This window comes from Beta vulgaris, chromosome 5, assembly GCF_026745355.1.
Source record: "Beta vulgaris subsp. vulgaris cultivar EL10 chromosome 5, EL10.2, whole genome shotgun sequence".
Lineage (NCBI taxonomy): Eukaryota > Viridiplantae > Streptophyta > Magnoliopsida > Caryophyllales > Amaranthaceae > Beta > Beta vulgaris.
In genome coordinates, this window is record NC_079206.1 from 23,444,039 (window position 1) to 23,459,569 (window position 15,531).

General features: G+C 35.6%; 1 protein-coding gene and 1 long non-coding RNA gene across 2 annotated transcripts; both read left to right on the plus strand.

Moving 5' to 3' along the window:
* The first annotated feature begins 1,605 nt into the window (after positions 1-1,605).
* On the plus strand, positions 1,606-2,457 carry LOC125497325 (uncharacterized). Its single transcript, XR_007273958.2, has 2 exons — positions 1,606-2,024; positions 2,172-2,457. It is a non-coding gene; the product is annotated as an uncharacterized LOC125497325 (long non-coding RNA).
* A 4,838-nt stretch (positions 2,458-7,295) lies between these two features.
* Positions 7,296-9,919, plus strand: LOC104893147 (F-box/LRR-repeat protein At4g14103). The gene is given in 4 exon segments (XM_057395064.1): positions 7,296-8,524; positions 8,527-8,615; positions 8,740-8,904; positions 8,990-9,919. Coding segments are annotated over 4 exon segments (1,563 nt in total). The 5' UTR covers positions 7,296-7,539; the 3' UTR covers positions 9,314-9,919.
* The last annotated feature ends 5,612 nt before the right edge of the window (positions 9,920-15,531 follow it).

Genomic DNA, 15,531 nt, shown 5'->3' on the forward strand with positions numbered 1-15,531 from the left:
TTCCCGCTCTGATACCAATTATTGTATAACATGAGCACTATAAGAGGGGGGTGAATTATAGTGAGAGAATAAGCTATACTTTTTGCGGAATTAAAAGTAAACTTGGGAACAAACAATGGGAACACGAGAGATTTTAGCGAGGAAAAATTCCTAGGCTAGTAGGAAGAAACAACCTCGACCACAAGATTTTAACAACTTTCCACTATAATAGGCCAAAACAACTCTGATTACAAACCTATTACTTTTCTCTCGATTCACAACTTAAGTCACTCAACTCAAGTTCCCAACGACAGTTCCCACAACTGTCGTTCCTCTCAAACTTCACTAGAAGTTTCTTTCTCTTTCTCTTTCTCTTGCTTCACTCAAAGCTTCTCACACTTACAAGAGTTCACTCAAACCCTTTTTCAAAAATACAATTTGTAAAACAATGGAAGAGTAATAAACTCGATTAATGTAAGTATGAAATCTCTTTAGGAAAGGCACTGACTCTTTTAGACAACTAAGACAAATTAGCTAAGTCAGACACAAATTGTTCTAAGGTTTTAGGCGCCTATTTATAGACAATTAAGACAAGACAATTTGTATCCACTAATTAATCCACTATCCCATGATCTCCATGACTTTAATTAATTAAATAATTTTAATTAAATATTCCTTGATAAGTAATTAACCCTCTAACCCACTACTTAACTAAATAAGAGAAGCAGTAATGTATTACGTGATTTTACAAACTTGAGGAATAATCAAACTTATTTAAATTAATTAAAACTTGAGAGATAATTAAACAAGCCAATTAATCCACTAACTATAAAACGTGTAGCAATAGTTTTAGGCGTGTAAACATATGTTTAGGGAGTAAATAAAATATTTACTTTGGCTAGATTTTAGGAAAATATCTTTTAAAAATAACTTGATCAAAAATGAAAATCAGTTTTATATTTCAACGAAAACCTTTTTTGAAAACCGGAAAGATATTTTATTTTGAAAACAAAATCTTTTAAAATAAAATGTAATAGATAACGGTTAGATATTTTCCTAAATAAAATTCGAAAATCATTTTAAAATCTTTTCCTAATAAACTAAAACCAAATTCCCTAAAATAGTGGATCTTAATTAAAAACAATCCTAAAAACTCTAACAAACTTATTAGGCGCACACCTAGAGTTAGGTGCAATACTTTTGAGTTATTTAGGTGTTCCTAAACCAGTTTTAAGTCTTGTTCCTAACTGTATCAGGTTTGTTCCTGTCATGGGAACAAAACCAAGTTCCTTTGAGAATTCACCACGAACTTAATTGAGCTTTCAATCAACCTTAATATGAAGATAATAAATACACCCTAATGTATTCTAATCTTCATTCCATGATTGATACTTCATAACTCGAACATCTTCATTTCCACTAGTACAAAATAGACGATTTGCGTCCCCTGATTTGCGTCGCATAGACACGGAAACGACGCATAGTTTGAATTTGCGTCGCATGTGGGAGGAGTGCGACGCACAACATGGCCCATTTGCGTCGCACCTGCTTTACATGCGTTGCAAAAGCCAAATGTGCGTCATTTCCGTGTCTATGCGACGCAAATAATCTCTACATTAAAAAAAAAATTCACATTATGTGCGTCGCACGTCTTTTAGGTGCGTTGCAAAATACCCAATTGCAACGCACCTTATACAATGTCCGACGCACAGATTAAGTCCACGAGGCCCATATCGTCTCACTACCCTTTTATTTCAGAAACTGCACGCACATTTGGGTTCTCAACCCTAATTTCACTCAACTCTCTCCCTCCTTCTCTCAGCCGCTTCTCATCCTCTTTCTCTCTCCTCCCCTCTACAAGAAAAAAAAACCCAGATCTCAGCCGCTTCTCATCCTCTTGCATTATTTTCGATTTTAATCATGAAGGTTGGGGTTCCTGAATTATATTGAATCTGAAATTGACGAAAACACGCATCCTTCAACGTGCGACGGAATTATGTAAGATGAAAACACACATCCTTCAACAACAAAGAGATTCTTTACTGGTAATTTTCCTTTTTCATTCTGATTTGTTCAGGTTTTTTTTAAATTTTTTAGATTTGTTTTTCGGTTTTAATTTTCAGATCTGAATTTTTTTTTTTCAATTTAGATCTGAAAACTAAAATCTTCATGTTTTTGTTTTTCGGCGGTAGCGGCGGAAGATTAATACAAAGCAAGCAACAGTAGCGGCGGATGATACTAGCAGCGACAGTACCGGCGACAGATGCGAGCGATATATGCTATTAGTTTTTCATTTTGTTTGCAATATATACTGTAAATTTAAGTTTTTCATTTTGTTTGAGTTGTAAATTGTGAATTTTGTTGGTTTACTGTTGTGTTCGAGTTGTAAATTGTGATATTTATGGATTTTTTTTGATTTATTCTTTTGTGTTTACTGTTGTGTTCGACATATGAGAATGATTTATTCTTTTGTGTTTACTGTTGTGTTCGACATATGAGAATGGTTTTTTTTTTTTTGCTTTTTTTGTTCGCTTTTTCTTCTACTGAAATTTTGTTGGTTTAGCCTAGTTCATAAAATTAATTTTTTTTTTAAAAAAATAGCAATTTGCGTCGCACGTAGCCCAAGGTGCGACGCAAATCACTCACCTGCGTCGCACCCTAGGCCATGTGCGACGCACATTACCCTACCCTTTGAGCTTGGTGTTGGGCTGAGTAGCCATCTGCGTCGCACCGTATACAACGTGCGACGCAAATAGCTAACTAATTTGCGTCGTTTCCGCATATGACGCAGATCGTTTCTGAGTCATTTGCGTCGAGGGCTTTGGCGTCGCACCATAGTCCGACGCAAATAGGCGCCTCACATCCGACGCAAATTGCCTTTTCTGTACTAGTGTTCGATCTTTGATTAATTCTCCGTTTTAATCTTCAATCAAGTATTCTCTTTGCTCGAGAATGAATTACCTAGCAATCAACATAAATAAAATACACTATGTCTTTTGTGGTTAAGTCATCTTCAAAACTCAAGGGTCAACAGAGCGTGTACTATGTAATCCATCAACATACATTAAAGATAAAGGCAAATAAACCTTATATTTTAAATAATAATTATTTTGATTGATTTTTTTTATTTTTAATTGATATTTTTTAATCTACGACATTTTAAACCTTAAATATAATATCTTCATGAATTATTGACCATTAATACTCAACTTTTATAATTTTTTATAATCATGAAATTGTAGATATTGAAAATATATAAAATGTACATTGAGAATGTAGTAAATGCACAATTAATTATGGAACGGAGGGACTAATTTGAATTATAGAAAGATATACTCCCTTCGATTTTTAACGTTTTGTGCATTTACCTCGTTTGGACGATTTTTAATGTTCTGTGCACTGTCCTTTATTCCATTTTAGGACACACTCTCTCCAATCTATTTTTGCTTTTTAACCCCCACAATAATACAAAGTAACTTTACTCTTAGTAAGTCGGTGAATAAAAGTCAAATACCATTTTGTTGAACATTCCAATTTCCAACATAACGTGCATATTGGACCCACCTTAGAGCACGGTGGGTCATGTGCCCGTCCATTTTTAAAATATCAGCTTCAATTTTGAAAAAATAAAACCTCACGCAAACGTTGGCGTATCCCTCACAATTTTTCCAAAAATAAAAACCAAACGCATGCTCGGAATCTGGGGTTGGGATACAATTATTATCGTAAACCCGGGTGTTCACCCGGATACAAACTGAGCAATATGGTAAGTATTTAACGCGTGACGTTGTTATTATGTAAGTAGTTTAGCTCAATTGGTCTTGATGTTTTATGCGCTTAGCATGCAGTGACAGTTGGTCCTTGGTTCAACTCCCATACCAACCACTTATGTTTTTTTTTTTTTTTTTTTTTTTTTTTTTTTTTTTTTACTTTTGTCTTTTCTTCCTCTGTGGCTTTGAATCTCATTTTTTAATTTTTTTTGGTTTTCCATGTTTCTTCCATAGTCTTAGTTCTTATTTTAGCTCTTTTATTTGTTACAATTATTTTGTATATTTTTGTACTATAATTTTTTTTGAGGGATGTTGTACTATAATTATTATTTTTAAATTTCTAAATATTTTATTTTACGGGAAGAATATAAATTATTATGACACGCCTTTTTTCTTTTTAATATTTTCCGTATTCTGTAACAATATATTTTTTTAAAAAAATTTTAAAAATAAAATTTTCTTATTATTCTTCTTTTCTTCTCCACTCTCTAACTTTTTCCATTTCTTACAATATAGTTTCATATTACTTATTTGATCAAATGATCAATCATTTTTGTGCAGCAATATCAATAAACATTCTGATCACAATTGAGCGGTTTTATTTTACTCATTTGATCAAATGAGCAATCTATTTGCAGAAGAAGATCAGTAAAGATTTTGATTTTGAGTGAAGTAAAAGAAATTTACTCATTTTGTAACAATTAAAAACAAACAGAGAGATATAAAAATAAGGAAATGAGCAACATGATTTTCAAAGGAAAACATGGAAAAACAAGTTTGATATAGTTCACATTATGATTTGATATTGGATGAGTTAAATTAACTCTGCTAATTACAAAATGAATAGTTTTATTTTACTCATTTTGATCAAATGAGCCGTTTGTTTTGTCTTGAAGAGAAATCAATCTGCTCATTTTGACAAATGAGCATTTTTGTTAAGATAAGTAAACATTCTGATCTGAAGTGAGGTAAAATAAATCTGCTCATTCACAAAATGAGCAGTTTTATTTTACTCATTTGATCAAATAAGCAGTTTTATTTAACTCGTTTGATCAAATGAGCAATCTTTTTTACACAAGAAGACCACTAAATATTCTGATCTTGAGTGAGGTAAAATAAATTTGCTCATTCACAAAATGAGCTGTTACTATGACTTATTTTTTTTTCTTATTATATTCTTCTTTTCTTTTCCACTCTCTAACTTTTTCCAATTTTTTTTGAATGTGGAGAAATAAAAATTAATAAAAACAATAAGATACCCATTGAAAATTAATGAGCAATCTTTTTTACACAAGAAGACCAGTAAACAATCTGATATTGAGTGAGGTAAAATAAATTTGCTCATTCACAAAATGAGCTGTTACTATGACTTAATTATTTTTTCTTATTATATTCTTCTTTTCTTTTCTTTTTTCCAATTCTTTTTTGAATGTGGAGGAATAAAAATTAAACAAACAATAAGATACCCATTGAAAAATTAATGAAATAAGCAATATAGCTTTGAAATGAGTAAATATGTTACTTAGTGCAAAAAGGTCCTTAAATGAGCAAAAAAACTCTTAGACTGTTGCTCATTTAATGAAAATATTAACAATACCACTGAATATTTATGGAGCAAAAAATAATTTAAATGAGTAAAACATCCTTATAATGAGCAAACATTACGGGTAAAACTAGTTATTAGGCCCGGGCTATGCACCGGGTAAGAAAAACTTTTATTTATTAATATAATACTTTATGATAACAACACTAAATACAACTTAGTCTAGTGGTTAAAACTTTAGTATATGTACTTGAGGTCTTGGGATCAAATCCTATACTATGCAATTTCTTAATTTTTTTATTGTACATGGATTACACGAACTAAAACTCTCTAGGAGATTAGAAGAGCGCCACATGGCACACTTTCTTGTTTTCGCACGCCTTTTAATATATTTGTATGTATAGATATATACTTATTTTAAATTCACTTTAATTTTTAAGCTTCTAATATATTACTAGAATGAACAATACATAGTTCGAATGAGCTATGTATCTTAAATGAGCAAATTAAATATCTATTTCTAACACGGAGAGAGTAGTAGAGGCCCAACCACTGAGGCTGTGATGTAAAATGGAAGGAAAGAGTATCTGAAGTAAAGATGCTGGGCCGGGTGTACCGTGCACGATGAACGGTCTCGGGGTCGGGAGGACTTGAGAGGCAAAGAGGGAAAAACACAATCTCAATTCTCCCTCAATTCTCATTCTTCCTTTTCTCTCTCTTTTAACTAGAATTTTTTTGCACGCGATGCGTGCTTGAATTTTTTTCAAACAGAAATTCAATTTCTTCGGCATAAGAGTCAAAATTTGATTGGTTTAGTTTCTGTCACTTAAGTCTCACACAGTCACACCATTCTTCTTCTTCTTTTTTTTTTTTTTTTTTTTTTTTTTTTTTTTTTTTTACTTTTCAAAGTTAAATTCTATGAATAAAATAGAATTTTTTTGAATTTATTTATGATTTTTAATATTATAATTTTTTATTTGATTTTTGAATTAAGTATAGTACTTCATAAATTGTAAAGAAAGTAGACACTTTGATTTCAAGTCAATTTTTTCATTGGTGGTAGTTTGTAAGTGAACTTTTAAGTTTATGTAAAGTTTCCTCATTTTAGTGATTTGCATAACGTAAATTATGCAATTTTATGATTTTAGTTGACTTGTGAGTGATTATTATAATTATATTTTTGATATTTTTGTTTGAAGCCCTCTTTGATTTGTAGTGAATTTGTAATTTAGAATGGGAAGGGGGTAAGATAGTCTCTTTATTCGAGGACACCGTAGCTCCCCCCTTCCCTTATATAATAGAGATATGTTGTACTTTAATTCTTGATTGATATTTTATATAAACCTTTTTACCTTGATAATTTATCGCTATTATATAATAGAAAAAAATACGTCCAGATATATGTAAAAGTTTCATTATATATAGGAAACAATATAAAAAAGTAAATAATTTTTTTCCTTGTCTAATTTCTAAATTCTGATTTCACTAGAAATACACCTCTACTTTTTTTTATCATGACCCACATTAATTGTGAATGCTTCTTGAGAATAGTGATTTGTAAGTAAATTTTTGTAAATGTTTTTGTATGTATTGACGTTCTAGGTTATTAGTTTTAGTTTGTATATTAATTTTGAGTTTTAATAAAGTTTCCTGATTATTTGAGTGATTTGCGTGATTTTTATAACGTGATTTTCTCAATTGTATGGGTGATTTGTAAAGTTTCTTCTTTTAAGTGATTTGTGAGTGAGTGTTGTAAATTTATTTTTGGTATTTTGATTTTGACATTCCTTTTGTAATTTAGAAAGAGAAGAGGGCAAAATAGGTATTTCAAAAGAGGACACCATTGCTCCCGCCTTCCATTATATAATAGAGATTTATTCAAACCCTAACACAAAACCAACTGTTTATTCTTCTTGTTCTCTCTCTAAACTCTTAATTTATTCTCATTCATAATACCAAGTAGTATTTCGTTAATTTCTTCCGGCTGTTTGATTGAGGTATTCTTTTTCTTCGATCTCTTATCTTTTCTTGTGTTCTGGAGTTGGTATTTGCTTCTGAGAATTATTCTTCATGTGTGGAATTGATGATGATCACTAGATTTCCTCATGCATTAATTGCTCTAATTCATTCAATTGCTCAACTTCTGTTTCAACCTAGTTTTTTCTTTCTGATAGATATACTGTTCACATCTATCAGATGGGATAGTTTTTTTAATGAGATAATCGTTTCTCTTGAGGACGAACATCTATGGATCGGAGGTTCAAATCATGTTCTACTATAACTCCTACTACATCCCTATCCCTTAGTCTATTGGATGTGCAAAATCACAACTTTAGTACCCTGGTAGACAGGCTTACAAGTTTACCTGACGAACTGTTAATTCGAATCCTTTCCTTGCTTCCTACCAAGGATGCCGCTGCTACATCCATATTGTCTAGGAAATTGAGGCGTGTTTTCCCTTATATTACATCCCTTGACTTTGACGTCTCGCCTATAAATCTTTGTTCGGAAAATCCCTATGCAGTTCAACGTTACCCCACTTTTGTCAAGTTTGTTGACACTATCCTCCAAGCATACAAGTCTAAGTATCTCACCAGATTTAGACTTCAAGTTGGCAGCGGCGACTTTGTGGATGTCTATTTCTGTGGCTGTTGTTCTAATCACTTTAAGCAAGGCTGTCTCCCTGACTTGAAAGTTGCTCGTGTTGATGCGTGGATGTCCTTCCCGTTCACGTTTTGTGGACTTCGGGAGCTCGACCTCTGTATTCTCTTGAGGAACCCAGGGGATGCTCAGCTGCCCCCAGCTATATTCACTTGTAAAACGTTACAAGTGTTGAAGCTTCAGGTCAATATTGGTCTTGATCAAGTTATCACCATGCCATCTTATTGCCTCCCAATCTTGAAACTGCTCTCCTTGTCCATGTCTTTTATTTCTGACGATGGCTTCCTGCCAAGGCTAGTATCAAGTTGCCCTGTCCTAGAAGACCTCACATTTGAAGTTTTTACAAGCCATGTCCATCACACAACTGTCTTCTCGACTTCCCTTAGGAGATTGTGTTTACGAATGAATAAACTTGATACTGTGAGCTTCGATAACACTGACATAGTGCTTATCGATACTCCTAATTTGGAGTACCTTGAGTACTCGGATAATGTAGCACACAAGTACTCAATCCCAATAATGCATCGTCTTGTTGAAGCAGAACTAGAGATTCTATATATCTTACGATTTGAAAAATTGAGGTTTCTTTTCAGAATATACTTAGCCTCATCAGAGCCTGTTCTCATGCTCAACATATATCCTTGTTAGGCTTCATGTTGCGGGTATGGCTCAATCTCTATTTTTGTTTTTGTTTTTGTTTTGTTAGGGGGAAAAAAAAGCTGGTTTGCCTTTTTTCAGCAGTCGTTAGAAAAGAAGCTAACTTTTCTCTTTAATTTGTTGTTGAAGGAGTTTGAATATGCTGGTGAGAAGGTCTTAAACGATCAACTGCGAACGTTTCCGAATTTAAAACGTCTTGAGCTGCGATGTGGTCTTCTAGATTTTTTTTGGGATAAATTGATCCTACCCTTTCTCAACTGTTCACCTGCTTTAGAAACACTTGTTTTTACAGAGGTTAGTGTGTGGTTTTGGTATCATTTTACTTACTCATGGCTGATGTTTTAACAGTTATGTATTCTTTTTGTTGTTTACTTTGCAGGGACTCTCTTTGTATTATGAAGATGGAGATGGGTGCTTTGATAAAAAGCAACTGAAGTTGGAACGAGATTTTTTTAGAACAGATCATGCTATTCCTTCATGTTGCAGGTATTGTCTGAAAAAAATAGTGATACAGGATTATCATGGGCTAGAACGGGAAGTGGAAATGATCCAATTTCTCCTAAGGCATGCATTAGTTTTGGAGGAACTGGTCGTATGCCTATCTCAAACCTCTCTGCATTTAATGCCAGATCTGATATCAGTTGAGAACACATTGAACAATTTACCAAAAGCCTCAGTTACCTGTACAATACAAGTGTCATGATCACCAATTTATTCGCACATTGCAAAAAATAACACTAGTTCTCTCAATGCATCTGGAAAGCTTATAACTTGGGCATAGTGGTTCAGCCGAGTTCAGTCTCGTTTGCGGATTGGTTCTCCAACTGGTTCTTATATTTGAGCTCGACGAACTTCAAGGAGTTTCAATTTTACAGATGCAGTGGAGGCGGTTAATATTTTGCTTGATCCCAATAGAGTTCCCATGGAACTCTCCTCTTATGGTTGATGATATTATCCATGTTGCTCTTTTGTAGGATAGTTAAAGTTTATAAGGATTGTGTTATTGGGGCCCATGTACTAGCTACTGAAGCTAGGAAAGGGTTGTACTCCCTCCGTCCCTTTGCCCCATTTACCTCAAAAAGCTCTCACAAAAAGTGAGGCCATGAATAGGGGACAGAGGGAGTAGTTGTGCTTTGTTTTTGTAATGCCAACAAAAAAAACACTAGTTGTAATTTATTCCCAAGTTGTTTTCTTGTACTTTATTGTATTTATAGTACTTTCGTATTTATAGTTTTAGAACAATTATTGTGAAATAACTTTTTCACCTATCTAGTCCTGAGTTTTGGTGGGCTGATAAACCCGAACATCAGTTGGGTTGTTTTGGCCAACATCGGCTTAATAATGTAACTTCTCCCATGAACAGTATGATTATTTTTGGAAACTCATATCATTTTTGTTAGTAAACTGAGGTAGTTTTTCCATCCTCTTTCCTAATTGTCCTCTTTTGTACTTGTCTTTAGCAAGGAAAGGGCGGACCTTCGTTCCACCATTTTTTTTTCTTGAACTTAGTTCATCGGAAGCACCGTTTTCAGAAGCATTGCTTTATTCGACTCAACTGGGTACACGATTTGGGTGCTTTTCACTTCGATATGTCATCGCATTCATCCTCGCAATCAAATTCAGGTAATTGTTATTTAGACGAAGTAGACGTTTGTTTGGATATATATTGCGAAACCTAGGTAGGAGTGAATGTTCGGTTTTCGGTTTGGATAATTATGGACAATTCCAAATCCAAACCGTATTATTTCGGTTTTTGAAATTTCAAACTGAATTCAAACCAAATTATATTTCACTCCAATCCAAACTGAAAAATTCAGTTTTTAGGGTTTGGATCCAATCCAAACCGAAATTTCTATTAACTTCAAGCACTTCACAAATACAAATCCTGAAATTCAAGTTTGAAGAGATTTAGTTAAAAAAATAACAACAAACAACAACTACAGGTAGTTCATGATAACAATTGGACATTAAGTCTACAATTTTACATTTAACAAGTAGAAATAACAATCAGCAAACAACAGAAGAACACAACATAGGAGCAAGCCACCAACTGAAGAACAGTAGCGGCAACAGAGTAGCAACTCCTAAAAACACTCAGAACACGTACAAGTAAAGACAATTAGAAATGATAAGATAATTAGCACCCTAATATGAGTATGAATAACCAGAAGTCTAGCAAAGTTGAATGAAATAAGAAAATAAAGTCAACTGAAATTGGCAAATGAACAAAAAGCTTCCAGCCTTCCTTTGGTAAACAAACACAATTCCCATAAACAAATGAAGCAATATACAACAACAACAACAACTAAACTTCGAATTTCGTAAGAAGTTTTTTTTAGGAAGAATAGTAATTTCTTTTAATTCTCGATCAAGACTAAATCACATAACGAATTAATTAGTCAACCGAAAAATTACAACAATTTAAATTTGAAAAAAAAAGTACCTTTGTAAAATCGATAGTGTTGATTGAAGAAGAAGAAATGAGGAGTAGACACCCATATGTGAGTAAACCCATACTTCTTTTCAAGGCTTTAAAGTGTCTAAAAAAATTATTAAAAATATGTTAAAGAATCCAAAAAAATGTGAGGATTCCAAAAATGCGATTATTTTTTGGAAAAAAGTTTCAGAAACATGTTTTTTGGCGAAAAAGGGTTGGGAAGGGTTGAGAATGGGGAAAAATGCCTTAAGGTGTCGAAAAGTTCCAGAAAAATGTGCAATGGAGTGGGAAAACTATGCCAACATAATTTCCATCTTCATTCCCATCAATATAAACCACCATCCCGTCCACCCACGCCATCCCAACCCGCTATAGCCCTCGAATTGGCTGTCCGGGACGACTTCTCTTATACGACGCCACAAGTGAAACACCACTATTTTGTTGCGATCTTGACTTTAGATCTTGACGTTCAGTCCAAAATGTATACCCATTAATATCATAACCCTCATAAGAGCGTACAGCTTCACGAGGACCAAATGCTAACCACTTGACTGTTTCAGGAACGCTTTCATCCAAATCATTGAGTACTCGTTTATGAAACCAATCAATGAAAGTCTTGTTATGCATATGCGTCAATGCCCTCACTCCTTTTCCAGTATTGCTAACACGTAATTCCTCCATATGTTCACTTAAATAAGGATGGACATCTGGTACGTGATGCAATACAAATTAGTGAGCTTGTTTACGCTTTTCTACGGAAGGTGTGATCAATTTTGAACCAATTGTACCCTTGCCCTCAAGTCTGCCCTCGTGTCCGGATGTCGGAAGTCCAACAGGATCAACACTAGCAAAATACTCAGCCACAAAATTGCTGTCTCTTCACCCACAATCCCTTGAATTATACTACCTTCTGGTTGTGTAGGATTCCGAACTTTATCCTTCAAAGTTCCCATATATCTCTCAAAAGGATAGCACCACCTCAAAAACACTGGACCACACAGCTTAATTTCTCGAACTAGATGGACAATGAGATGGACCATAATGTCAAAGAATGGGGGGGGGGGGAGGGGGAATACATCTCAAATTTGCAAAGAGTTTCAACTACTCTGGCCTGCAAGGAATCGAGGGTCGACGGGTCTAGGACTTTGCTGCAGATTGTATGAAAAAATGAACACAGTTCTGTAATGGTGTGCCTCACATGCTTTGGAAGTATCCCACGAATTGCAATCGGTAAGAATACTTGCATCATGACATGACAATCGTGCGATTTCATACTCGATAACTTCAACTCACCATTTAAGGTAACAAAGCGCTTCATATTCGATGAGTAGCCAGTAGGGACCTTAATGCCATACAATGATCGTTTCTCTGCACGCGACATCGTGTAGCAAGCTGGTGGCAAATAATCTTCTCCGAATCCTCCACCTTTTTACTTTTCTGAGTTTCATCATTAACCCTTTCCTCCCCTCTTTTCTTCTTCCTTCCGTCCCTTTTCTGAGCCCACAACTCTGGTCGAAGCCCCTCTTTTTCCAAGTAAAGTCGTGACGCCTTAACATCTTTTGTCTTGCCCGGAATATTCATAAGTGTCGCGAGAATAGCTTCACAAACATTCTTCTCTATGTGCATGACATCCAAACAATGTCTGACCTTTAGATCTTTCCAATATGGGAGTTTCTAAAAACTGGACTGTTTTTTCCATAATCCTGTAGGTCGATCAACCTCACTAGCAGGTTTACCAAAGACTGTTTCAATGCCCTTCACCTGATTATAAACTTCAGTACCAGTTAATGGTCTATGAGCAACTTCTTCTTCAACCGTCCCATCGAATATACACATGTTTGCAGCCCTTAAGGTGTGTAGATTTCATGTCACCTAAAAAAATCGGAAGGTTGTTTTCCTTTAGTCTTATACCCAGATAAGTTCCCATAAGCTGGATAATCGTTCATAGTACAAAAAAGCATGGCACGCAGAGTGAACATCTCATTAGCATACGCATCAAATACTAACACTCCTTGTTCCACATCTTCTGTAAATCTTCAACAAGCGGCTGAAGGTATACATCTATGTCATTTCCAGGTTGTTTGGGCCCCGATATAAGAAGCGACAACATCATGTACTTGCGTTTCATGCACAACCAAGGAGGCAAGTTGTAAACCACTAAAACTACTGGCCATGTACTATGCTGCGAGCTGAGATTGCCAAAAGGGTTCATGCCATCCGTACATAATCCAAGCCTCAGATTCCTATCCTCATTACCAAATGACTTATGCACCCTGTTGATAGTTTTCCACTCAGGCGAATCAGCCGGATGCTTGAGCAGACCGTCTTTCTTCCTACGATCTGCATGCCACCTCAAATTCTTCGCATCTCCTTTAATTGAGAACATGCGCTTAAATCTAGGTATTATGGGTAGATACCACAACACCTTGCTGGTGGTCCTTCACTACCTCCAGCTCCTTCACGCTTGTACCTCGACAATCCACAACGTGGACACTCATGTAAATGCTCATACTCATTACGATAAAGCACACAATCGTTAGGACAAGCATGTATCCGCTCGTACTCTAAACCCAAAGGACACATCAGCTTCTTCGCATAATAGTACGACTTTGGCAGTTCATTTCCATCAGGGAGCATCTCAGCTAAAACTTCCAACAACGATGTGAAACTAGAGTCCGTCCAACCAGCGTTCGACTTAATGTTGAACAGTGTTACCACCGGGGAAAGTTTGGTGTACTTTGTACAACCTGGATACAACGGCTTTTCAGCAGCCTGAGACATAGACTCAAAAATACGAGGTCGTCTACACGACTGATCTTCAACCTCGTGTATCATCTCGTCTACCCGATCCCTATCGTCATCTCCAAATTCATCATCCAAATTCTCATCCCCTAACTCATCATCATCCTTCTTTTTTTCTTCACATACATCATTCTTTACTCCAGAGCTTCCATATACCTCCCTGCTCACCATGCCAAACCCATACGTGGTATTGAGGCCTAAACCCACGGCGAAAGACATGCTCCCTAACCACATGTATACTACTAACCTTGCTCACATTTCTACAATCCAAACAAGGACAATAAAAGTCGACTGCTCCAGAGGATGTTTGATATTCTAATGCACTTCTACAGAATTCCGAGACCCCATTCACAAACTCAATCGATTCACGACTACCATACATCCAAGTACGATCCATCTCATTCAAGAAGACCACCTCTAATAATTAAACACAACATTCATTATAATGCATCAATCATTATTAAAGTACATACACTCACATATTCAAATCACACACGTATACACAAGCTAAGATAGTGACATGTTCAATTGTATGCATGCAGTCGAAGGTCCTTATCACTCCAACCTAACCCATCCTTGGACGTCTAATCTCACTAGTGAATATATGCCAACTTTTCAATTCTAAGGAAAATCCGGCAGCTTTCCCTACAGTTCTCCAAGTACACAATGTAGATAATTGCTTATCTACATATGTACCCAGAGAACAATGTAGAGAAACGATAAGCCAAGATTTTCCTCAGAATTGAAAAGAAGACACACATTCACCACCTAAGTGAGATCAAACGTCCAAGAACAGTCCCAAACCGGGGACTATTCAAGACTTACTCCTAATGAGTAAGTCTTGAAGGGTATCTAGGCATATATGATGATGATTCAAACAACTTGTAGATTTCATATATAGCTAAATCACATTGCTTTTCATACAATCTCATATCAACAAATATATAATACATTTAAAAAATACATATACATTCAATAAATTATCAACTTTGTCTACATGTTAAAGTAGTTACCTCTTAACACCAACGACGAGCAATGAAGAGAAAACTTCCTTAGCCTCTTCTTCCTACAATTGACAAAACCCACATTGCACATTATTAATTCAATTAAGAAAATCAAAAGTAACTTAAAAACAAGATTAATTCATACCTAATTAACCACTCAAATGGTGGAGAAGAGAAGATAAGAGAAGAGAAGAGAAGGGTAGTGGTGGGTGGCGCGCAAGGTGGTGCCGGTCACTGTAGAGTTAGGTCGCGCAAAGTGTGGAGCAGTAGAGTTAGGTCGCGCAAAGTGTGGAGCAATGTGGGTGGCGCGCAACAGTGGCATGGGTAGCAGTGGTGGTCGCGCAAAAGTGGTGGAGCAATGTGGGTGGCGCGCAAGGTGGTGATGGTGCACTCGAATTAGGTCTCTCAAGGTGGTGGTGGTGCACTCGATTTTTCGCTCGTAATTCTCTAAGGGAGGAAAGTGGGAAAAATAGAGTTGGAGTATGGGATTACTGTACATGCGCGCTTCAATAATCAAAAAAAAAATTGAACGAAGGGCTGCGCCTTTTTAAAAAAGCGCAACCCTTCACTTTGAAAAGGACCGCGCTTTCTGAAAAAGCGCAGCCCTTCACAAAGTAGCGCTGCGCTTTTTCAAAAAGCGCAGCCCTTCTCAAAGGGAAGGGCTGCGCTTTTTGAAAA